General features: G+C 34.2%; 6 protein-coding genes across 6 annotated transcripts; 4 read left to right on the forward strand and 2 right to left on the reverse strand.

Annotated features, from left to right (window-relative positions):
• The first annotated feature begins 84 nt into the window (after window positions 1-84).
• On the forward strand, window positions 85-3,936 carry LOC122611200 (probable galacturonosyltransferase 10). Its single transcript, XM_043784185.1, has 2 exons — window positions 85-583; window positions 2,252-3,936. Exons 1-2 carry the CDS (start codon window positions 407-409, stop codon window positions 3,701-3,703), a joined length of 1,629 nt encoding a protein of 542 aa, XP_043640120.1. The 5' UTR covers window positions 85-406; the 3' UTR covers window positions 3,704-3,936.
• Window positions 3,937-6,782: 2,846 nt separating this feature from the next.
• Window positions 6,783-9,172, forward strand: LOC122610892 (QWRF motif-containing protein 3). The gene is made up of 6 exons (XM_043783848.1): window positions 6,783-7,859; window positions 8,145-8,264; window positions 8,364-8,480; window positions 8,641-8,730; window positions 8,860-8,958; window positions 9,089-9,172. The coding sequence occupies exons 1-6, from the start codon at window positions 6,783-6,785 to the stop codon at window positions 9,170-9,172; spliced, it is 1,587 nt and encodes a 528-aa protein (XP_043639783.1).
• A 547-nt stretch (window positions 9,173-9,719) lies between these two features.
• On the forward strand, window positions 9,720-10,649 carry LOC122609767 (syntaxin-124-like). The gene has a single exon (XM_043782709.1). The coding sequence runs from the start codon at window positions 9,720-9,722 to the stop codon at window positions 10,647-10,649; it is 930 nt and encodes a 309-aa protein (XP_043638644.1).
• A 1,288-nt stretch (window positions 10,650-11,937) lies between these two features.
• Window positions 11,938-15,246, forward strand: LOC122579312. Its single transcript, XM_043751464.1, has 4 exons — window positions 11,938-12,131; window positions 12,241-12,311; window positions 14,477-14,557; window positions 14,997-15,246. The coding sequence occupies exons 1-4, from the start codon at window positions 12,020-12,022 to the stop codon at window positions 15,018-15,020; spliced, it is 288 nt and encodes a 95-aa protein (XP_043607399.1). The 5' UTR covers window positions 11,938-12,019; the 3' UTR covers window positions 15,021-15,246.
• Window positions 15,247-15,414: 168 nt separating this feature from the next.
• LOC122610893 lies at window positions 15,415-16,963 on the reverse strand. Its single transcript, XM_043783849.1, has 3 exons — window positions 16,763-16,963; window positions 16,541-16,603; window positions 15,415-16,269 (listed from the first exon to the last, which is right to left on the reverse strand). Exons 1-3 carry the CDS (start codon window positions 16,961-16,963, stop codon window positions 15,415-15,417), a joined length of 1,119 nt encoding a protein of 372 aa, XP_043639784.1.
• Window positions 16,964-20,053: 3,090 nt separating this feature from the next.
• LOC122579313 (probable arabinose 5-phosphate isomerase) lies at window positions 20,054-25,930 on the reverse strand. The gene is made up of 3 exons (XM_043751465.1): window positions 25,176-25,930; window positions 20,581-20,804; window positions 20,054-20,482 (listed from the first exon to the last, which is right to left on the reverse strand). The coding sequence occupies exons 1-3, from the start codon at window positions 25,812-25,814 to the stop codon at window positions 20,326-20,328; spliced, it is 1,020 nt and encodes a 339-aa protein (XP_043607400.1). The 5' UTR covers window positions 25,815-25,930; the 3' UTR covers window positions 20,054-20,325.
• Between the last annotated feature and the right edge of the window lie 20 nt (window positions 25,931-25,950).

A 25,950-nucleotide genomic window follows, 5' to 3' on the forward strand; every position in this document is an offset into this window, starting at 1 on the left:
AGACCTTTCTATTGTAATTCCTTAAGTCTTAACTCAAAACCTCCACAGGTGAGGCAAGTGCTCTGGTAAGTACATTCGCCCATCTTATACGACAGTAAAAAAAACATACGAGTACAAAATAGATCTCTCCCCGTCCCCTCGACCACTACTGTTGCTTGGTTGCTTACTAACACACAATTTATTATAAATTGCGTGTGTGTGTCTGATTTTGCCAAACAAATTAGCAGCAACTCAATATAAGAAATTTAAATAAAATCCCCCACAACTCAACCTTTATAATAGCCTTGCCCCATATATCAAAATCCCCGATTGTTGCGTAGTCAAAAACATTGAATTGCTTTGATTTGATATGAATTAAGGGAGGGGTTTGTAAATAAAAAACAATAATAATAATAAAAAAATAAAGATGAGAAGACAAAGGGGGGAGTTTAGGCGTGGGCCAGTGAGGCGGCGGTTTTCGAATGGGTTTTGGTTGTTAACAGTAATCTGTGGATTTGCGTTCGCTGTTTTGTTGTTTATTGTTTTCTTAAGTCGTGACACCACCACTCAACCTGGATCCAGACCCAGATCCGTTTTATCCAAGGTATCCATCTTTTCTTTTTCCAATTTATTATTTTACAAGTTTTGTCTTTTCAATTCATATATATGTATGCAGCAGATACAAGATAAGTTGTCGAATAAGCTAACGTTAATCTAGTAGTCACTTTGTAGGATTGATTCTTCTCTAGTCTTAGGGGACTATGTGCTACAGTCTAGAAGCTTTACCCACTTAGTGTAATGCATTCGACTTACTCCTTCCCTCTCAAAATACAGTAAATAATACAAAGTAGATGTTTAATCATTGCATTGTGTAGTAGCATTATGACAATATTATCTTTGTTTTTTTGGCACAAACTCTTGGGAATTTGTTATGTGAAAAACTGTATTGAAGTTATAATGATGAGCTAATATATTATTGTACATTGGAAACGGTCACTCAAGTTGGTTCCTTACTAAAAAATAGTATTATATTATGCATCTTACTATCGATTCATGTATAAGAAAATAGAAGGTTAGTTTGTTGGGTAAGTATAAGTTGGTGATGAGAATTGTATACTTTTTAAAATATAAATGATTCTTGTATGATAACGCCTTCGTGTTCTATTTTATACTTCTATTGACCCGTTACCAATCCGGCAATCCCTGCCAGATATACGACCTCTAGTATGTGGTGTTCCTTTTAAACGTTTTCTCTGTATCTTCCACTGCTTTATTGGAAGAGAGAAGGGGAGGGGATCCTCATATTGTATTAGGTGAAAATAATAAAAACATGTACTGAAAGAAATATGAAACATGACTTCATCTTTTGCATGTTCTCTATATTTATAGCTCAATGTTTCCTTCAAAGCTTTCATGATACTTGTAATATACATAACTTCTATCATGACCTTCTTGTATTTTGTGGAGTTTCATGACACGTATACACTATAAACACCACCATAATCACAAAATAAAGTCCTTGGATTTAATATAACTGAAAATGGTTTGAGCAATGTAATTAAAGGAAGTAATGGATAGATGGAGATTGGACCTCGTGAACTTACGGATATTGAGTTTTATGACAGTGAAGTAAAACATGATTCAGATGAAAATTCAGATCAACGAACATTTACGAACTGAAATACTAGCAAGAGTTAGAACTTTATGAAACATCTTTTGAGGTTTAAATTATTCAAAGCTATGGTGGTTTCTGGTTGTAGTAGGTGGTTTAATAAATATGATCAACATTCGAAGCCCAATTAACTGAAAAGTAGAGGGCAAGTAGTTTCATTTGCTTCAGTGAACATGTAAAAAATTAGTATGGAGTCTATAAAGAGAATTTTCTGTGGACCACCCGATTGAGTTATTATCATAAAGTGCACAGTTTGATGTGCGGATTTTCACTTTAGAAAAGTAACAAACAAATGATCATTGATACAAATGAAATCTGAAAGGTCAAAGATTGAGTTATTATTTGCTGTTTTCAGGTGCAAGAATGGACAGATCAAAGATTCTTGCACCTAAAATGTACAGAAATCAGCAGTACCCCGTTGGTTGCCCAATGAAAAATCAAAAATGTTTATTACTTCTGATTTTCTAGCACAATATTCAGAAGTATCTTCTAAGTTGCAGGGAAACATTTAGAAGTTGTTAACTCTATGTTACACATCAACACAAATACCATTGAGTAATGAAGGTGATATAACATTAGGACTTTGAATTTCTTATGCAGGGTCCTTATGGGCGCGATAAAGTCATGGAGGGCCTTAACGTGACAGCCGAAATGTTGAACCCAGACTCAATCACACGACAACTCAATGATCAGATATCACTAGCAAAAGCATTTGTTGTGATTGCAAAGGAAAGCAACAACCTCCAATTTGCATGGGAGCTGAGTGCCCAGATTCGTAACTCCCAGATCCTTCTCTCAAATGCAGCCTTAAGGAGATCTCCATTAACACTTCAAGAATCAGAAACTGCTGTTAGGGACATGGCCCTTTTGCTTTACCAAGCCCAACAACTCCACTATGACAGTTCGACCATGATCATGAGACTTAAAGCCAGAATACAGGATCTTGAAGAACAGATGAGTTCTGTAACCGACAAAAGTAATAAGTATGGCCAAATAGCTGCTGAAGAAGTCCCAAAGAGCCTATACTGTCTTGGTGTCCGTTTGACCACCGAATGGTTCAAAAAGCCAGATTTACAGAAAAAGTTCTCCAGAAACGGGCAATTCAGCATGAAATTGAAAGACAACAATCTGTACCATTTCTGTATTTTCTCAGACAACATACTTGCTACGTCCGTCGTGATAAATTCATCAGCAACAAATTCATTAAACCCCGATCGGTTAGTGTTCCATCTTGTAACTGATGAGGTGAATTATGCTGCCATGAAGGCGTGGTTTACCATGAATAGTTTTCGTGGGGTGACTGTTGATGTTCAGAAGTTTGAAGATTTCAGCTGGTTGAATGCCTCTTATGTCCCTGTTCTTAAGCAGCTACAGGACTCTGACACCCAAAACTATTACTTTTCTGGAAGTAACGATGGTGGGAAAACTCCAATCAAGTTTAGAAACCCTAAGTATCTATCAATGTTGAACCATTTGCGGTTTTATATTCCAGAAGTTTTTCCTTCTTTGAAGAAACTGGTGTTTCTTGATGATGATGTTGTAGTTCAAAAGGATCTATCGGGTCTCTTCACTGTAGATCTGAAGGGTAATGTGAATGGTGCTGTAGAAACATGTATGGAAACGTTTCATAGGTACCACAAGTACTTAAACTACTCTCACCCGCTTATAAGATCACATTTTGATCCTGATGCTTGTGGGTGGGCTTTTGGAATGAATGTCTTTGATTTGGTGGAGTGGAGAAAAAGGAATGTTACCGGGATTTATCATTATTGGCAAGAAAAGAATGTGGATCGGACGTTATGGAAGCTTGGGACGCTGCCACCTGGACTACTTACGTTTTATGGATTGACAGAGCCTTTGGATCCTAACTGGCATGTACTAGGTTTGGGATATACGAATGTGGATCCTCAGGTTATTGAAAATGGAGCTGTGCTACACTTTAATGGTAACTCAAAGCCTTGGTTGAAAATTGCAATGGAAAAGTACAAGGCTTTATGGGAGAAGTATGTCGATTACAGCCATCCCATGTTGGAACGATGCAATTTCCACTGATTTGTACTGGTAAATTTAGTTCTTCTCTTCTTTTTGATGTGAAAAGTGAAGATTAAGTTATTCTTATAGATACATGCCGGATTGGCTGTGCACATGCGGTCTTTTGGTTCATATCAAGGTCTCTTATTTAATTAAAGGTTATGGTATCTAGTTATTGGGTTTAGTGTAATAACTACGGTGTATACTGTATGGGTGATTTTGATAATATATATGTTAGTGAATTTTTGAGATCATAGCTCAACCCTTAATTCCTTGTATATTGTTAATCTGTTCTTGAGTAACAAGTTGGTCCCATGACTAACATCTCTTCAAGGGAGAGGGCTCTATGAACCAATCTTGGATATGCTAATTGAGCAAAGCATCTGGTCAGTCTTGAGTTACCCAAGACTTAAGGATGTCCAATCCTCATGTGTGCTCTTAACCGCTTCACTGCAAGCTCTAGAATTTTAATTGGTAATCATAAGTCAAAATCCAATCCAACGGTGATACCACCTGTTGCTCCAATTTTTTGTTTTGATAAGAGGCTAAGAGGGTGACCTTTAGTTATAACTTACAACTTATAAGTGTAGAGTTAGGTCCTTATGAAAGCCCATGGGCTTTGACCAAGTGAGGGAATCCAATCCCAGTCCATGTAGAATGGTGCATCTTGAGTATTATGTGGTTGAGTAGCTAGTTATGTGATGTTGGTAGGTTTTTTCACTTTAGATCCCATTTTACTTGTATCAAAAAGGTGTAGATTAATGGAATATTTTTTTACCTGAGGTGTCTTTGGAACTAGTCACTGACCTCCCACAATAGCTCCAGATAACCCCTAGCATAGTAAGATACATTGGAGACAGGATTTGACCTCAAGACGTTCTTATCTCATAAAAGTCCCTCAAGTGGGCCCATGTAATATGCGGGGTGGGTACCACTTGAGAAGTTATGCTCAATTGATGAGATCCCATGTTAATTGAAAGTTCCACATTGTGTTTGTTTCTTAGTCATTTTTAAGCCTTCATCCCAATCGATACCTTTTCAGTTATGACAATAAAGTGTTTAGCTCAAATTTAGCATCAAAGCATTAAACATCCAGCTCAATACTCATTGATTTTTGCTTTTCACCATTTTGAGTCGCTCAAAAGCAATGCATTTATGTACAAGAATGTTATAAGAAACAAAATATGATGGAGTGTCTTTATACATAATTGGATGCTTGAGATATGATAGCGGATATGTCAACAATTTTTAGGTGGTCGTTAATACAACATGCAAAGAAACAAAGAACTTAGACTAAGGTTGTAATCAAACATTTGGACATCTGATTACGATATATGATCCTAATAATGGTTAATTAAGATGAAAATGCTAATAACATACCATGGAGTATGGTTAATCTTTCTTTCTTACTTGCTTGCTTGTGTATATGCATTTATTTTCCTTGAAGGGAATACAAATATGACAATCAATACGTTCATTGATTAAATTACAGTTTAAACAACCGAATTCAAACTTTTATTACAATTTTACAAACCTTATACGTAATTATCCAAGGCCGTTAACAAGTCGGGCTTCATTAAGCCCGAGCTCAAACATGAACGTCTAAGCTTTACTTCGGTTTATTTAACTTGAGAAATGTTAGCTTTATTATCAAGTTAGTGCGTGTTTTGTACCCTTGTAATAGTTAAGTCCTAATTATTAAGTGTGGAGGGGTTTTAGTGTAATTAAGGAAGGACCTTTGTATAATTATATTTGTGTATAAATACCCCTCCACCACAACCTTTGTATGGTTAGCCTTTCATAATATAACTTCCCATTTTCTCTTTCTTACACACACATAAACTTGAATCGTTAATCTAGCATTGATTTCAAGAAAGCAAGATCTCTACTTGTTTCATACCATAAATTTGATTGATATATAATTTTTCTTATCTACCTCTACCTATCTATTAAAGAAACATAGCCTATTTTTCAATCACCTTACGTGGCAAATTATTAGCCCATATCCAACTTTTTAATTTCCACTAATATATATAGTAATCCTCAGCTTATACTTATTTTACATATTATTCCCCTAATTTACATACAAGTCTCTAGCATATACTTTTTTTACATATTAAAAGATTTAAAAATAGAAGTTACAAAAACAAACCTACGCAAACTATTTCCCCAAAATCGCTGGTTCATTTTTTTTCATTTTCATTTATGACCAAAGTTTGAATCTTCTTTTTGGCCATCGGGGATATATAATGATTGCTCAAAAAATAAACCTACAATTGTTAAAAAAAAAAGATGGAAGGTTATTTTCTTTTTAATTTTCAGTTTTTTTTAGTACACACCTTATATATTTATTTTGACTTTAAATATATATTTTTAGTGTTATATAAAATTTGGTAAAAGTCATAACAATAAAACATTTCTAAAACACAATCAATTCATATAACTTTCATAAGTATCACTTTTAACACAAACAAAACTATTTAAAGTCAAAATTAAAAAAGTATACTTTGAAAATTTAAAACGTGCCACTTTTAATGAAATGAAAAAAGTATTATATATCCTCTAATTTAATATCGGTAAGGTTTGTACTTTAGAATATAAACCACTAGCTTAACTTTTGAAAACATCCTATTTTACTTTACAAATATTTGACACCGAAAATTAACATGTTAGCCGGTTCAGAGGACATATAAACTCATGTTAATCTTATGGACAAAATCTAGTATGTTTAATAAAGTTAAAAATTCACAAATTTAAAGATTTATATCACATTAATTAAAAGTACACATGGCATATCCTGATTGTATGATTTTTAGTACTAAGATAGCCGGCAATGCAAAACTTCAAAATCATCTTATCCTTATACTCACTTTCAAATCAACCTAAAACTCCGTTAATACCCTCACTCTTTGTAGAAAACATCCATAACCAACAAGGATAATTTAGTAACTTCACTACCTCGCCGGCGCATAATCCGTTTAGCCAATACTAATTAACCGGAAAGTTTGTTTTTCTCATCAACTTTCTCCTAAAAACCAACGTCATATCTATACAAATTCAAAAATCTTTCACACTTTCTTTCACACACATTTTCACCACCATGATCTCCGATCAAGCTCGACGGTTAAAGTCACGAGAAGTAAGCTCTCGTTACCTCTCATCCACCGTATCATCACCACCAGTAGTACCAAACCATAATAACAACCCGAAACTCTCAACATTGTCCACTAAACAAAAACACAAACATACTGGATTTATTCGGGGTCTTTGGTCTTCCTCGGCCTCTCACTCAACAAGATCACATAATGAAAACCAACCAACTACTAACAAAACAACTCTTGCTGATCACCTTGGTAACGAGAAACAAAAAGATAGTCCCAAAAGATCCGAAAAAGTATCATTTCCTAGTAAACAAAATAGTTTCTCTGAGTTTAGGCGGTCAGAAAACAATATGAATAACAAAAGTAGTAGTAGTAACTTGAAAGAACAATATCACTCTCCATCAATGAGATACTCTGAATTAAGATCATCCATTTCTTCGGTTTCAACATCATCATCATCAGTAAAATCATTAGATATACTTGACTCAAACCAAGGTATACTTCCTGGAAGATTATCAGTAGATGAGAATGCTCTTCGAAGGAGATCGTCTTATTATCAAATGAGATCAGATTATGAGAATAATTTGGAAGGTAGTCATGATCATCTTGGTTCTCCTTTTACGACAGGGAGAAACTCACCGGCTTATTCATATATGGCACCTACATTGAGTTCTGTAAACTCTGGTATTGATGTTCAATCAAAGTACATGAATTCATCAATGCCCGTGCATAGTTCTTTTAAAAAATCCGCTTCAATGAAAAGGGCAAGCTCACCATTATCAGAATGGGTGTCTTCTCCTGCGAGATTTGGATTCGGATCACCGTTGTATTCAGGATCAAAGCCCCCTAGCTCTGCTTCAAGTAGGGGTAAAAAGAGTCTTTTGCATATGGGTTTGGATTTGATTAAGGGTAAGAAAGGAGGGTCTAAACTTCGTTCTTCTACTGGATCGGATATGGGTATAGATACGATAGAGAATGTTCATCGGCTGAGATTGCTGCAGAATAGTTGGATGCAATGGAGGTATGCAAATGCTAGAGCACAAGATGTTAATGAACACTTAACTGCTCAATGTGAGGTATGTGATCGGATATGGTTACATCCAAAGTTTCAAATCATATATATATATATATATATATATATATTTGAGTAAATCTTTAGTATATTTGACCATAGATCTCAAGGTGTTGCAGAAGTTGTATAGCAAGATCCCTAGCTAAGTGAGTGAGTTAAAATGAAAAAGAATTGCACTTTATAATGTTTACTAGGAGTCTCATATTTATGATTGGCACCATTAGTTTTTGTGAAGTAATTAACTTAGTATGCTTAACAAACCTTTATAAGAATATATGTTTGATTGCAGCTTGACTTGTTATTTGCAAGGGAAAGTGTGGCAAAACTGCAGCAATCTGTGGTACAAAAAAGGTTGCAGCTTCAAAAAGAGAAACTAGAAATGAAGCTCAATGTCATCATAGATTCTCAAGTGAGTTGTTTTCTACCATCGATACATTATGGTTTAATAGTGTAAGGTATATGTTTTTGTTATTTAACTAGATTTTGATGTGATCGGCTTTTTGATTAGATCAACCCGTTGGAGTCTTGGGGGGACATCGAAAGGAGACACATGGTGGATATATCCGTATTGAAAGACTATTTAAACGCAGTTGTTTGTATGGTACCGCTTATTGAAGGAGCCAAGGTAATACATCATTCTGACTTGAACTCAAGCCTATACTGCATACATACATGTTTTTGTAAAGTGAACTGATCAAATTAACCGGTAAGTTAATTAATTGCATATATCTTGACGAAAATAACATGCTGAATGTGTTAATATTGTGTGTAAAATTTCCTTGTAGGTGGATCTTGAATCAGCTACAGTTGCTTTTCAACACACATCACATTTGGTTGCCACAACCAAGTCCATGTTATCCACCTTTTCTCCCATGGTGATCTATTTAATTCCAGGATCCACGTTATATCCCATATGTTAATTTAGTGGTGTTGTATGCGCTTTGTGCCAATATTGTACGTCGGACTGTTAATTATTCATTACTTGTGTAAAATATTTGAAATAGGCTCATGACATGCTCTCAGAGCTAGCAGATGTTGCAACTCAAGAGAAATTGTTGCTAGAAGAATGTCTTGAGCATCTAAGAGTCATTTCAATGTTAGAGGTAACATATTGTGTATGATGAATCAATTTCTTGGTCACTTTAATTATGCTGCCTATAACTTGATCATTATATCTTAATTATCTGTTGATTATACTTAATTTTTATTATTGTCTATAATGTGATTAAACAGATACAAGAGAGAACTTTAAGGTGTAGCATTATCACGATGGATTCGTTTTATGATCAGCAGCAACAACTAAACTCGCAGGCCTAGCTAGCTAAGTGATTTAACAATTGGAAAACTAATTAGCCGTTGGTTTATGTACATGATAACTTAATTAGATTCAATTTTTAGAGTTTGAGTATCATGGTTTTGTATAAAAATAAATTATCCTGAATGTATTCTCAAATAAAAGTGTTACATTAATTCAATTTGATCCTGTATATTTTCATAAGAAAATAAACAATTTGTAGGCATTAGTTGTGCTGCCCATGTTTGTTTACTGATCAACAACCATAAGGCAAAAAATCAAGAACATGCATGCTTGCTTTAAAGACATGCTTCAGTTGATAGAATATAAAAGGGAAATCATCAGCTAATTAGTACTAGATTATACAAAAATTATATGTTCAGTGGAAAGTACATGCGAACTATATCCGTTGACTTTTTAAAAATAATTTAGTCAAAGTTAATGGATCACCAATACACGCCAACAATTGTTATTCTTTAGTTGAAGCTTAAAAGTTCAAATCTCTGTAAAGATAACAAAGCTAAAACTGAAATATCATATCTCTTTAAAAAATTTCTTTTGGAGAAAAACATGAATGATTTATTTTCCAATTCCTTCAAACAATATCTAGACCTAAAGAAACAAGCATACATTGATGACATTGAGGGTGGTGGTGGTAGTGTCGGAAAAGAAACAATCAATCTCGACAAGTTCTTTCAAGATGTCGAGAATGTCAAGGATGACATGATGGTCGTTGAGAAGATCTACAAGAAGCTACAAAAGTCGAATGAGGAAGGAAAGATGGTCCAAAATGCCAACAAGATGAAGTTGCTTAGATCTAAGATGGATTCGGATTTTACACAATTGTTAAAGATCGTGAAGGTGATCAAGGGAAAGCTAGAGACCCTTGACAAGTCTAATATTGAGCATAGGAAGATCCCCGGTTGTGGGCCTGGCTCATCGGCTGATAGGACCCGCACGTCAGTTGTTAGTGGCTTGGGTAAGAGGCTCAAGATCATGATGGACGACTTTCAAGACTTGCGAGCCAAGATCAATGATGAATATAAGGAGACTATAGGGAGAAGATACTTTACCATAACAGGTGAGCAAGCCAACGATGAGCTGATAGATAACTTAATATCTAGTGGAAAAGGAGAAGAAATTCTTCAAAAAGCAATCCAAGATCAAGGTCGAGGACAAATCATGGACACGATATCTGAAATTCAAGAAAGGCATGATGCTATTATCGAAATTGAGAAGAGTCTAATTGAATTACACGAAATCTTCTTGGACATGGCCGCGCTTGTACATGCTCAAGGACAACAACTGAATGATATTGAAAGCCACGTAGCACATGCGAGTTCTTTTGTTCGACTTGGGACCGAGCAAATTGTAGAAGCCAAAGAATTGCAAAAGAGCTCGAGAAAATGTACTTGCATCGCCATCACCATCATTGTTTTTGTTGCAATTATTCTGTTGATCCTATTTCTTTTGTTGCCCAAAATGTTACCTTTGGATTAATTATTAAAGAAGTTCCAAATTTGAATCCGGCCTTGCTTAATTTGCTTATTACTTTTCATTTTCATCTCTTCTAAAGTAATTGGATTCAACTTTTACTTCAAGAAACTTTATAATTGTAATCCATCAATTCTTAAATTCATTTATATCAAAAACAACACTATATTCTCTTTTATATTTTGTCAAGCTGTTACCATATTTCTATCTTCTTATTAAACTTAAATTGTTTAAAAAGTACTTATGTGAGACATCCCTTATCCAAAAATATGATACATTTTATTTTTAGGTTGGAAGTTCTCTCAATTTAGAAATAACTTGAAGGGTAAAGTTAGAAAGTTATTGACTATCTATATTATATTATAAAGCAAATAGGGTTTCAACATTCAATTTCAACAATGTACATATGATAATGCATGATGTACCATACATCCATGCCTACAACTTTCTATCTCATCCATAAATCATTCTATTCCTCTAATTCTTTTAAAATCTTTTATCTCAAAAACTGTACATCGATCAATTATAAAAATTATATGGGTGTTCTTAAAATTTCATGCTCTTTCATTAAAGATGTCACTCCGATATACTTTCAAATAATTTTTAAATCCGAGGGCGGAGTCCGTACAGCTAAGACATTTAGCTATGACACTCTATCACATATAAGCTCCTATGACCTATCACACTCTATGACCTAATGACCCTTACCATCTCACTGATGCAACGCGCGGGTACTTGCTCTCGTTAAATTAAAATGAATGGTTCAAAAATGGTTAAAATTTAATTATCATTTTTGAATCTTAACAATTGATTTTAAATCAATGCTTGGAGATCATAAAACTTTACACCTCGGGTTATTCCTAACTTGAAAGGATCTCAACCCTTATTTTTTATCCCCTCAATATTAAAAATGTGACAAGTTAATTATGATTTAGTACACCATTACTTTTGACAAGTAACCAGTTTCAATAATCTATTCATTAAAAACCATCAAATTATGTGAACAAAATAACAAAAACTACAAAAGGAAACCAAGTGTCAACGATGTTAGATGGACGCTATAGTAATATGAAAGTTAACCACGAGTAACATTTTCATGAGAAGTCATAGGTTTGAACATTGTTAGAAAATACGGAGCATCTTATAAGTAAAGCTAGAAAAAGAAGTCCAGATAAAACAGAACATTTTTATTGAAAGAGAAGAAAGAAAGAAAGTAAAGGGGTGGTAATTGCAATTAACAAACGACGTCGTTGGAGGCACCTACTAGACTACTACTACATCTTTATTAGTGGAGTATTTGTTATTTGTATTTGCAACAAAAACATCTTTTCTATTTGCACCCAAAATCCATAGATCGATCCCTTCCCTAAAGCTACATGGCTACAAGTTTAGCGGCTCGTCAAGCTGCAGGCCTTCTCCGTCTATCTTCTGCTTCTTCTAGATCGGCCCCTTCCCTTATCCAGCGCCGTGGCCTCGCTGGCGCCGCCGGTACTATTTTCATTTTTATTTTATTTCCATCATTAATTATAAATATATCTGTGTGTGTTTGATTGTGAAATGAGATTTTTATATGCTATAATATAAAAAAATGTTGTAGATCATCATGGACCTGCAAAAGTTGATTTCTGGAAGGATCCAATGAGTCCATCTAGGTGGAAGGAAGAGCATGTGAGACCTTCTCTTCTCTTCTCTTCTCTTTTTATTTATTATTTTTGTATTTGATTTGTTTTTGTTTTGTTAATTTTTAGTACTATTTGATTTGAAGGTTTTTAGGGTTTCAAATTATCTATCTATCTATCTATCTAGTTTATATATACTTATTAGTAAGGGTGTATTTTAAAAATAGGAAATTTCAGAGTTTTTTTAGCTTTAAGGGTAGCTAAACGCACCTCGAGCTTCTTAGAATTAGCACCTCGAGTTTCAACACGTCGAGCTATGTTTTGTACATAAAATTTTAGCAACTTTTGGTTTTATAATCTCCTATTCGAAGTTTCTTTTGGCTTGTTGCTCGACTTTTTGGAAAAGTAAGTTATCTAAATGCTATGTTTCGTTTTACATCTTATTGCATTTGTAAGCTTCAGCTACTTCGCCAAACACATGTACTACCAAAAGCACTAGCTACAATTTAGTTTTTCTAAACATACCCATTGAGCTATGTAAAGCTAGCAAACTACTGTTTTGTTAGGGTCTTTTAGGATATATCTGAATTCTGTTTTCTTGACTTTTTTTTTCCTGTGAAAGTTTTTATTTGAATGTCCAATATTCTGGATGAATGTAATCATATTTCTAGTATTGGCTGACACATATATTACTAAAAAGTTGAAGCAACGTTAGTGAGTGTTGATACAAAAAATTAAATGAGTAAAGATCCATGGTATTTTACGATATTTAGAATTTGAAATGTATCACAAATTTGATTCGCACATAAGTGTTTTTATTTTTACTTTTACATACATCTTGATTTTAAAAAGCGTGCTTAAGCGCTAAGCGCACCTAGGCACAAGCCTTGGAGCTTTTTGGTACCTAAGGCGCAGGGTGTACAAAAAGCGCTCGCTTTTTGGCTTTTTTGTGAGCCCAGGCGCTATAAAACGTGAGCTTTTTGTACACAAGAGGGTTTTTTTTTTTTTTTATAAATAAGTAATATTTTATTTACCTCTTCTTTCTCAACAAGATTGATCTCTTCTTTCGTTTTCCTCAATAAGTCCAACAATCTTTTGAGAGTTTCTTTTCAAACACCAAATTTGATCATAGCCGGGATTAAACGAGTATTTTACAGATGGTGTTTTGGTATTTTAGTACTACATAAATAATTTATAATTTTTTTGATAAGTGTGCGCCTCGCGTACGAAAAGCTCGCCGCTTTTGCGCTTTGCGCTTCTGAAATCAAGTAGTTAATTACTAAAATAGCGGTGTAGCGGTAAAGGTCCGCTATATGCTATATTGGTTATAGCGGTGAGATAGCGGTGGTATAGCGGTAATTAAAATATTATGCAATATCTATATATATAATTCCTAATACTTAATAGAAATAGCAAAAGTCAAGCTTAAAAGTGTCAATATTTAAAACATTAGTGTTACTACTTGCAAAAATTAGTGCTTCTTTCAAGTTTGGTCCAAAAAAAAAAGCTATAGCACCGCTATTTTACCAATCTTTGGACTGCTATAGCATTGATATCGGTAAAATAGCTCCGCTAATAGCGGGACCGCTATTTTGCTTGAGGACCGCTAACCGCTATAGCACCGCTATTGATAACATAGAATGGATCCTATCGCTTTAATGCGCCTATCGCCTTTTAAAACTAAGCACATGGATACTAAGGTGTTTGCCTTGTTATCGTGTAACTAATGTTTATATATCTCACTACGCCTGCATTGACTTTTAATTAGTCTGGTTACATTACCTGAAACTAAAGAATATTTTGGCATGCAACAAAGAGCGTAATGTAAGTTAAATGTGACTCGAGAGGGTATTTTCTGTAGTGTGCTAAGTGAGAGTTGTTTACTGAGCCGAACCTTCTAGTAGTCTATGAACCTCGATGAGAAAATTTTGGTATACACAGCTATTGGGTGACACTGTGACAGTGACTGTTCAAACTTGGATATTTCATGGGTCTTTTATTTGCATAAAATTTAGCAAATGGGAACCATCTATATATACTATGCTGTTCCTTGCTCCATATGGGGCGAGGGTTATGACAGTCCGTTGGTTCTTAAATTATTTGGAAATAATCTCATCGTTTCCAAGTCCTTTTTTTATATGTATATCTGAAAAATGAGCCGGTTTAAATGTTATTTACGTATCGTAGTGATTATATAAACTTCTGTTTTTGCAGTTTGTAATTATCTCTCTAACTGGTTGGGGGTTAGCAATCTTTGGTGGATACAAGGCGTTCTCAGGAGGCAAGAAAGAAGAGGTATATTCAGTTGCTGGAAGACATCATTTTCTTTGTCTATCTTTTATATATTTGGCTTTAATTCAGTTTGTTTTTTAATCAAAAGTTTAATGTGATAGGTTTAATGACTTGTCATCTTGTTTTTTCTTTGGTTTTCTTTTTATTAGCCTTTACCTAACTTTCTACTGAAATGTACCGAACATGAAAGAAATGTCATTCATGAAACACAGCTGTTTTTTATAAATTTACATCAGTGAGGCTGTATGTTTTAGTACATGTCTTTGTCTACAAAGTATCATTACAACTTTAAGAAGCGGCAAAAGATATTATGTGTTTCCTTTTATTTGTCCGTTTGTGGCAATTATGGCTTTTGCAAATTTTAACCCCATTATTTGATTTTAAGAGTACTTTTAATTATTAAGTAAATTAACCTAATCAACTTTCATTGTTTGGGTGGCAGAAATTGGCTGAAGCATCGAATTAAGACGTCGATCTGTGCTACGGAAGCTTTTGAGCTAATAAGTATTTTCATCAATGTAAGATTTCCCGGAATCCAACATACCTTGCTAGGAAACAGTTTGGATTCATAGTGTGTTTTTTCCTACTTTCCAGATTTTAACTGCATATTTTGGCAGATTGGTGTTCCATCTTACATTGCATAACATATCTATCACATATTTGAATAACAAGCATCCTTTTAGTTTTTAGCATCTGTTCTAGTTATTCTATCAAGTCTTGAATTCCAGTTGGCTAAATTGGTAATTAGTTCTGAAAACAATGGATTACATTGAAGGTTGACTCTCATCAGAGTCTAAATCAAATAGCACAATTTAGGAATTTCTTTTAGTTGAAACACAAACTAAAATATGATGAAATCACTAGTTTGCTTCGTCCTTGTACTCTTGATCTTCTTCTGAACCCTTGTTAGGTATCATTGAATACTTCATAGAAAGATCTGCTTCATCATCTTCATCTGTCCTCTCAGCCTCCCTTTCTGTTTCTTGATCAACGTTTCTCTTCCCTGATTGTGTAACTTCTGCTGGTCCTTCCCGATTTGTTTTAAGTTGTTTATTATCAGATTGGCCGGCAGTTTGGTTGATTGAGCCTATGGCATGCTGTTCACCCTTTACTCTCTGACTTTCACTTGCTCCAGTAAAGAACTTTCTTCCTTTGATGCTCAAACCATCTCCAATTTCTTTAGAACCGGGTGTACCAGTGGTGTTGAGCATTTCAACCTTTGCATCGTCGTTATGGTCGAGAATGTGATCCCAAGCTTCATGTTTCTTTGAACTTGCAAGTTGGTCCAAATCTTTAGACTTTTGAACATTTGCTTCAGGGTTTAGGATTCCTCTAACACCCTCCAGAACGGTTTCTTGATTTGGTTTTTGCACATTGCCCGCCACACCTAACCATGGTTTGACTCTAGTGGTGATAATCTTATCAGTTGAGTTGACTTCATGATTTGATGGGTCGTCAGAACTCACTGACCAGATTTTAGGAGACCGGAGGCTGCTTCTCAAATCGTTGAGTTCAGATTCTTTGTATTTGATTTCATTATGCTTCTCATCTATTGCCAACTCCAGTGCTTGTTGTTCATCTTTCATGGAACCAATGGTTGATCGCATCTCCATGATCTTGTTATTGAGTTCAACCTTTTGTGTTCGGAGGGAGAACAGTTTTGCATTCAAATCTTGATTCTTCCTCTTGTTTTCTTTTGCAATTTGCCTTTCCTTCTGCACAATCAAAGATAGAAAACATAGTATTAGTATTCATACAAAGTTCAATGTTTTTTCTAACTTAAATTTCAGCCAAGTTGCCTGTGAAAAAAGAGTGATCTAGGTTTGAGCTCCAGAATAGGCAACCAAATTATGTGATAATTATTGTTTGCTATCAAAATTCAAAAGTGGTGTACATAAGAATGATTTTATTATTTTATTTATTATTATTTATAATATCATATCCAAACGCTCTAAAGAAATGGTAAGGAATGAAGAACCTATTTACTGCAACTTCTTGAATATCCTGGTAAACTTTTTCCAAACCATTTTCTTCTAAGCTTTGGTTACACTGCATGGATTTGAGTTTTACTGTGTCCATAGTATCTTTTACAGTTTTGTATTTTTACTTAAAAGTATGACTGTTTACAGATATGAATCTTTTTATATAGTCAAGGAAAGTGTGATTCAACTAATTATTTAATTCAAAGGCAAATGATTATGAAAATACCTGCAATAGAAGATGAAGCGATAGAATCTGTCGATCTTTCTCTTTGATAACAAGGTTAAACATCCTCCTATCATTCACCTTTTGCACCACCATCACTCCCATTATCCCAACCAAAATCACCAACGCAATCACCATTTTCTTCTTTTTAATCCACTCACCGCCGCCGCAGCAGTTGCTTTGTGGGTGTCCCTTCATTCCCATATTTTCTTCTTTTTTTTTCCTCTTCAGTAGAGTTCAAGTGTGACGGATTGCACAAGGTTAAAAAGGGTAGTCTGTTAAGGGTGGTGGTTCATGGGAATTGTGCCTCAACTAAAGCCCTCTGTTTTTTGTTTATCTTTTTTTAAAAGATGCAATTATTCGGAGTTCTTCCTTTATTTTTTGAAGCAATATGAAAGCTTATATACGTGACTCTTGTGGTTTCAAATTTTATTACCATAAGTGTTTTTTTTTTTTAATTTATTAATCTTTTTACAACTGCAAAAGGCATTATGTAAAAAAGAAACATTAAGAACCCTTACGCTCACCACTTTCATAAACAATTAAACCATAAAACTACATTGCAAACCTACTTTATGATCTTTTTTTTCTACTATAGATAGATGAAGAAAATCATAAATATTGACTTTGAGTTTGAATCTTGTTTTGATACGTATTATCTAAGTATATGAAAATACTAAATACTAATTAACAACTGATAAATCATAATCATCAAAATAACCTAGAATCCTCAAATTTCATTGACTTAATCCCAATATTACATGCCAAAGATTGCATAATTGCATAATGACAAATAAACTAATACCCACATTTTTATTAACGACAAATATTTTAAACTACTAATTTAATAATATCAAATAATGTTCGAACTACTCAATTGTCAAGGAATAAACCAAAAAAGATAAAAACATCTATCAAATGAGCTAATCTTACATTGCAGTATTGCACCACTAATACCCGGAGAAAATTCAAAACATTACATGCCCGGAGAAAATAAGAAATATTTGGTAATAAAATTTGAAATCACAAGAGTCCATAACGGAGTATACAAGTTTTTATATTACAAAAAGAAAATTCCGTAAAAGTTGAATGTGGGATATTGAATGACAAACCCGGCCGATAGTTATGGTTTTGCATGTCATCCAATTGGTGCCCTGCACGCACTGCATGCCTTCTCACTTTCTAATGCTCACACTTTTTCACATTTACTGCAAATCGGAGTCTGCCATTAATTACCCTACTAAGTTTGTCTGGGCATGTATTTAACATTATATTCGATTATTAAGCAGTCTATTCCTAATCCACCCCAGTATATTTGATTAACACATATAGTTTCTTAACGTTAGTTTTATGATCTTTGCTTGCGGCAATTTATAATAATGATAAATCAACTTTATTGGTATGCCTAAAAATCAACCTAATAATAGAATGATGACAAGTGAAAAAATCAGAGGACAAGATTAAAAAAAGAATTAGTGGAAGCCACATGTCAAATTTTTAAGTTCTTAAGTTGATTTTTAGGTACATGAGTTAGGTTGATTAATCATTTTCCTTATAATTATTCGGTTAGCATCAATGAATCACACCTTTTTCAAATCATTACTATTCTTGACCCCTGAGTATGATCAATGATGATTCATGCCATGTCGGATGAGTAGGAAATGAATAAATAGTTAAATACCCAATTTTCTGAAAGTTTGGTTACGACTGACACTTTTTTGACATGCTAGTTCCCTATATGGTCTTTGGTTTGATACACGTTTTCCAGCTCGCTATATGCATAGTATTAGTTTAGTATTGAGTTCAGCGTAATTCGGTAGTACTGAGCATCGATCATTGTTTGTATATACTCTTTTGAAATTACTAATACAGGAAAGACATGATTCTAAAAGTGTAATTTTTTTTTCCTCTATATATTTCAACTCCAGAATAAATTAACTATTTAATCTATTTTTTTTCAAATCCAGAATAACATATAATTTCTTTTTGAGTTTTTTCCTTTATCTTTTCTTCTTTTCCTATTCTCCTACTTTTTCTTCCGCTTTACTATATTTAACACATGGTACCAATGTTATGCATATGTCAATATCAAGTGAGCGAATATTCTTATGGTGTCATTTCATTTCATGTTAGTATAAGTTACTGTGTTTTTATTTAACCCATGATATGTTATGAATCTGTCAATGTCATAACGGATGGCATATCATGAAAAACAAGTTCTTAGAAATAACAAATTAAATTGCATTATAATTGGATTTCTAAATCTACATATAGGGTTTGATAGTTGATTTTCCATGTGTTAGTGTGTTACTCACTGGTTTTATGATATTAAAAAAAATGATGCATTATTGATTTCTAAATCTACCTACTCGCTAAAATTGCCTACTAATAAGAAAAGTAATATGATTTATCCTCGTTAACCTAATTATCATCATAACACTATAGTCATTTGACATGTATAATTCACTTATTGCTTTCCTTATCGCATCCCTTGATTATTCCGTTGACTCGATCTCGTGTATAGGAGGATAATTAAACTAATATTTAGGAAGATTTATCACTACTAACAAAGAAAAAAAATTTTGATGCCGATGTTATAAAAAATTATTTTTCTTTTCCATGAAATGAATGTGTTTGTTTAAGTGACGGTATCACGTTTACAACTAAGAATTTTTTATTTTTTTTTTAATAGTTACCTTTCTACTTCCATTTTTTGGGTTTCTTGGTTAATAATGACGGCGGTGGCCGATGATGGGGAATAGGAAGTTTGGTCTGGGAGGTATGGTTGCGGCTTGCCAATGAAGACGTTCGGTGGCAAGTGCCAGATTAAGTTTGCATGGTGTTTGGTGTGTCGGTGTGTCGGTGTGAGACTTCGGTATTTCCGTTTGTACGGCTTTGTATTTGGGAGAAAGTTTTACGGTATCTACTGTTTTGCCATTGTGAATAGTGTAAAACGGCATTGATCTTTGCCGTTTCACTGTGACAATTGAGCCGCATAGAAATATGCATAACAAAATTTTAAAAGATAGTTCATCTTTCCTCTTGTTAACCTGTCTAAACGATTAAAATTTTATATGTTCGTAAGGTGAATTTCAACCTTATAGTGTCATTACTCGTATTACTGTATTTTATTCATAACCTCGTACCTAATAGTGTCATCATTATTTATTCCTAATAAAGAAAAGATTAAGCGGTTAAATAATCACAATGGTCCACATTTCTTTTAGCTTCGTCCCTGACTCCCTGTTACGCATGCAGAAGAAGTGTATACTGTTTATGTTGCAGAAGAAATGATACTTGCAACTTCCCTTTGCCAAATTGCTCAAATTTAAATTTTATACAACACTATATTGAAGATAAAAAAAAACAGCCATACAGGGTACAGTGACTGGAAAGCAACAACATTCTAAGACATACACATGATTAATCTACTTGGTAATACATACGATAAAGGGCAAAAAATGAACAGAATAGAAATACAACCCTTATGATGATGAACATGAGAAATATTTTCTTGAATGCTACAGACAAACAACTGACAGAGGATAGACTTGTAAGAGCTTTGATCAGAGGCCAGCAGATACGAGCCCATGGAGTGTGACAATACCTATAACGACATTTTGTTCATTAATAACCGGCAAAAACTGAACAGGGGATGGGGGAGCCTCCATCTTAGCCATTGCCTCAACCGCCATTCTGTCTGCAGTTATGGTCCTTGGCTTCCTAAAATTACAGCAAACACATGCTTTTGTAAGAACACATGTTTTGACCCACATAAACAAACACAAACAAACAAAAAAGACGTAATCCAATGACGATACCTGTTGCACATTTCACCAACACTAAGTTTGAAAATGCCCTCCTTGCTAGCTTTAAGTGTTCGCCTCAGATCACCGTCAGTGAACGTCCCAATAAGATGGTAATCATCATCAGTCACCAAAAGGCAACCACATCCTTTGCTACTTAGTTCCACTAATTGATCCATTATCAAGTCTCCTTCTTTACATACTGGAAGCTCATTTTGCTTCTTCATCACATCCTTCACCTACAAATAACAATTAAATCTGTACTTAATTACTTATCATCACTTCTCTTTACACTTAAGTAATTAAGTCATTTATTAAGACAACTAATCTTGTTGGTTATACATTTCTTCTAATCAATACCCTAAACGTTCAGCATACTCTCACACAAACCCAAATTAAAAATAGTACAAAGCATTTTGAGATCATAAACACAGTTCTCCGTGTAAAAGTGAGCAGCAGATAAACAAATACAAACAGCCACATAAACCAGATCTAACTCAACTCCCAAAGGCTAAATCAGGATTTTGTACGACAATATATTAGGCAATGAACAAAAACAACAAATCATAACAGAGATATGCATCTGTTTCCACCAGAATGACATTCATTGCCTCGATCCTACATAAACTTAAGATTACGCCACTTTTAGGATTTTGGCGCTATCATTAGACTTGAGCAGACGATATGCTAAGAATTCTTCTTGTTGGACAGCTATATTATTATTAGTGTTACGGTCATAATTAGTACTATTTTGGATAAATAACTAAAAACCTTGTCAGGAATATCAAATAGCAACTTTTGGGGCATTTTTTGTACCCAGCCAGTCAGTCTGACCTTTTTATGGTATCAATTCAACTAGGTATGCACCCTCATCTAACTACATCATAGCTCAAAGACAATATGAAGAAGCTACCCAAGCAGCACACGATCTCAATGAAATCGCAAATGCTCTATTAAACCATCCTTATCATACAGATTCACTCGAAACTGTAGATGATTCATTCAAAGCTTCTGGTGAGCTTCAAATGTCAGCAAACGCCACTCCAAATTCTCTATATGCCTTAGAATGTGCATGGCATAATTGTCAATGAAATCGCAAATATTTAATCCTTTATCAGGAATAATGGTCAATTGAAGTATGAATGTGAGACAGATAAAAAGCTTTTCACTACACCATTTGCTCACATGAAAAACATGGATAGACATGGCAGTCATCGCTCTGCACTTGAGATATGCAAACTACTAATATCTCTAGATTCAGATGATCTGATGGGTGCTTTGTCTTACTTAAATTAATTGGTTTGGCTAAACTTTACCTCTAACTGGTCAAATGGGTAAAGCTTATAAAACTTGCTTATAAATGTAACAGGTCAAATGGGCCGTATTTGGCCTAAAGGTGTATTTAAATGCGTACAACCTCTTGTCAAACAAATAGTTTGTTTTAATTGTTTGCTTTCTCATATTTAATCCACTAGTTACTCATAAATATCAATAACCAGGAAGCAAAAAGATCTTCTTGGGTCCACCCACCCTGCCCGTTTTGTCACCTCTACCCAAAATATTTGCTACATCTGCAAAAACTTACACTTGATGCTATATGATCAAAGACCTGAGATAATAATTATGCCCTGGACAGACAAAACTGAAACCGAAGGAAGAAGTTAGGACTGGTTTGGACCAGTAGTGGTTATATCTGGGCATTTTCTTGCATTGTATAATATCATTAATGATCATGGTTATGAACAGTAACCATGATCATTAGTGATAAATATAGTGTTTGACAAAAATAAAACATAACATGGTTTTGGTGTACTGGTTGGGCTTCTTGCTGTTATCTCATTGATTTGGAGTTTGAGACCTACCAGCAACTCTTTTTTAAAAAAATTCTGATCGCTGTCATTGCCACACGTCTTTTTAATTTTTATGGTTTAAAAATCAGATATTCATTATTCCAACAAATGCCATCTGTCTTTTTGCTTTTAAAGATTATCACTTTCATATTTCCATACTAAATCATGTTGCCTGTTCTTTTAATTGTATGCACTTAATATTGGTTTAGATTTATTGAAATTACGGCTGTCAACTTTATGGTTTGGATTTGTCGAAATTGCAGCTTCCTGCTTTTTCGATGTTCCGAAAGTTATTATGGAGTATTACGTAGAAAAAATTCCCTTTTCATGATTTTTGATATCTATTCCATATCTTTTATGTTGTTTTTAAATTATTGTTGTAATGTTTCTTTGTTGTAGTATTGTTTCTTTATTGCATAATCTAAGATTCCAGTTTTTCAATAAGCTTCCAAATTTGAGATGGTGACAACAACATGAATGATGGGTCTAAACACTTGATGAATTTTTACTAAAAGCTTTATGATTTTTCAGTGCTCGCTCATTGTGCTACCATTTTGTGCAAAGATTGGTATTGTTTGGCTACTTTAGGCTTCAGTTGTTATACAATTACTTGGAATAAGTGTAGGCACCGGTTTATCATCTGCCTTTATTGTTATTTTGAAGATACCAGGTTTGCACTCCATCTTTATATTATTTTGTTAGAAAACCAAGTAAAGATAGTGGGAGAGATTGAACAGATTTTTTTTGCTCATTTTTTTGATTATCTTATCTGTTCCTTGGGTTGTTGTATTAGTGATGCTGTTGGCAAGTGTAGAATAAAGAAAATGTGGCCAAAAATTGACCCGAAAACCCAACAGGTTAGCACATTCCCCAATCATATACATATGTACATATATTTATGTTTTTAAAATGATTGAATTGGTTCTTTCAGTCCCCATATGAAAGACATTGTTTATATCTTCACAATATAACATATTTCTTGATCATGCATTTATTTTTCATTTTCAGATTGTCTAACATTTGCAAATTTGCAATTTAACAAACAAGTCCAGTACAATGGCATCTGAAGCTTAAGCATCGTTGAAGACAAGGGCTATAGGGCATCCAATACACATTGGAGCTTTAGGAAAATGGACTCCAGGTTACAGATGTATATGACCAGCTACATCTTTATTGGCATATTCGTAAGTAACAAAAAATTTGAATACTAGAAAATATATTTAGCATATTCATTTGCTAAAACATGTTTTCAAATTCACATGCTTACTTGACACTTCTGAACATGAAGACTACTTTACAAAAATACACAAAGATACTGGTAGCTTAGAAACAACATTCTTACATTGAAGTCTATTAAGCAAATACACCTAGGTTGGGAAACAACAGGCTATTATCTATGGCTGTTTATTAAGCTTTGTTGCACCGTGTGTTTAGAGGTGGCAAAATGGGTCCAAATGGGTTGTGCTATAACTGGGTCAAAATGGGTAACTTTTATGAGCAAGTTAACGTTGGGTGTGGTTGGCAGACCTGAAAAACGTCACTTTTTGAATTTTTGTAAATTACTAATATATTTAATGAATATGGTTAAAAACAAACTTAAAAATAGAATATTATTGCAAGATAAACGCTCAGAAGCGGATACATTTTTAATGTGTGATTAGTTAGCAAAACTTATAATCTGACTTTTTGTGCAGACATTGCATAATGATACTGAAAGCTTAGGCCCCCACTATTCAAATGCACACAAGAGTCACAATGGGATGATAAAGAAACTATAATGATCAACCACTAAACTATGCCATGTTACTCAAGTAGAAAAGACGACCCAAAAAGCTATATACCTTCACAACAGTCAATTAGCTAAAATAGGCCCGTGTGCGGGGGCAATTCTTCATGAAACACACGTTACCACAATTCACTCGAACAAACCAATGCCGCCCATCGGGGGGTAAATGAACCCACTAGTTTAGAGTAAAGATGCATTGGCAGTTTTATGGGAGTCTATGTTACCTGGTCGATTATAAAATAAGAAAAGACGACTAAGAATATGGCATGGCACGAGATAATGAATATGGAACCTTCACTAAAGACACATCTTAAATTTTTTTGAAGAATATAACTTTACTTCCACATCAAGCCAAATCAACTAACTTCCAACTCCCCAAGCTAAACTTCTTTAAAATCTTTCCCATATACAGTATATTTTACCTAAATGAGGGAAATTACGAACAAGCCGACTAACAGAAAATAACTATAGGTCCTACAAAGTGTATTATATTGGAAAAGTACTAAAACGTTCACCTAAAACTAAATCCATCATAGATTCATATAATCAAGAATAACTCATGTCCAAGATCAAAACTTTCCACCATATGAGCATATAGTTCTACACCCCAAACCGAAACCCCAACTGAAAGGCATCACACCATCAAAGACAGTAACACGTCAGCAGTTTTCAAGTCAAACGATGCTAGATACACATAACAGATTTTCTTATGTGGGTGTATTTTCAAAGTAGATTTTGGGTTTAAACCAACTTTTTAATAAGCATCTCCATAACTATGTTTGACTGTATACATTTTGCAAACGGAATAATCAGTAAATCTACCGAAAATGCATCCCAAACACCCTCTTACATACTTAAAAGAACACTTAATCAAGATTCAAGAAAAAAAAAACCCAAGTCCAAGATCAAAACTTTTACACAAACCAACATCAAATTCAACAAAAACCCAAATTCAAGAATCAAAAAAATGTTACCTTAAAGATCAAACTTTTGCCAATCCTACCAGCAGGATGATTAGCAGCATAGCCTTCTTTAGTCAAATTCTTAGCATCCATCATAGCAATAGCAACAGTACATCCAAACACCATTTGTATAGCAGTAGAAGTAGTTGGTGCCAAATCAAAAGGACACAATTCCCTTTCTAAAGGCAAATGCACATTCATATCACACATTCCCATCAACACATTCCCTTCAACCGATGTTATCGATATCAAATACGCGCCTTTCGCCTTAACACAAGGCACCAATTTCACTAGCTCTTCTGTGTTACCACTTTTGCTAAACATTATTAATATATCATTTTCTGTTAATATGCCTATATCTCCATGAAGTGCATCAACAGGTGACAAGAATTGTGATTTGATGCCTAAAGACACAAGGGTTTGAGAAATGTTTTTTGATACAAATCCGGATTTGCCAATTCCTGTTATAAAGATTGTTCCTTTTGTGTTAAGGAGTGTTTGGGCGAATTTCTGTGTTTGGTTATGGTCTAGTTTCTCAAAGAAATTGTTTAGGTATTTTTGTTGGCATTTGAATAAAGATTTTAGCTTGTTTGGATCTATTTTTTGTTCTTGGTTTTCTTCTGATGATAATGAATATGAGAGAGACCCCATTTTGGAATTTTTATTTTTTTATTTGATGGTGGCCGGGAATTGAGATTGGTTCGCCGGAGGTGTGTTTTCCGGCGAAGGGTGAAGAGATTTAAGGTGGGAAATAAATTGGCGCAGGAGATGTTGTATATATAAGATC

This window comes from Erigeron canadensis, chromosome 8 (assembly GCF_010389155.1).
Source record: "Erigeron canadensis isolate Cc75 chromosome 8, C_canadensis_v1, whole genome shotgun sequence".
In the NCBI taxonomy this organism is placed as follows: domain Eukaryota; kingdom Viridiplantae; phylum Streptophyta; class Magnoliopsida; order Asterales; family Asteraceae; genus Erigeron; species Erigeron canadensis.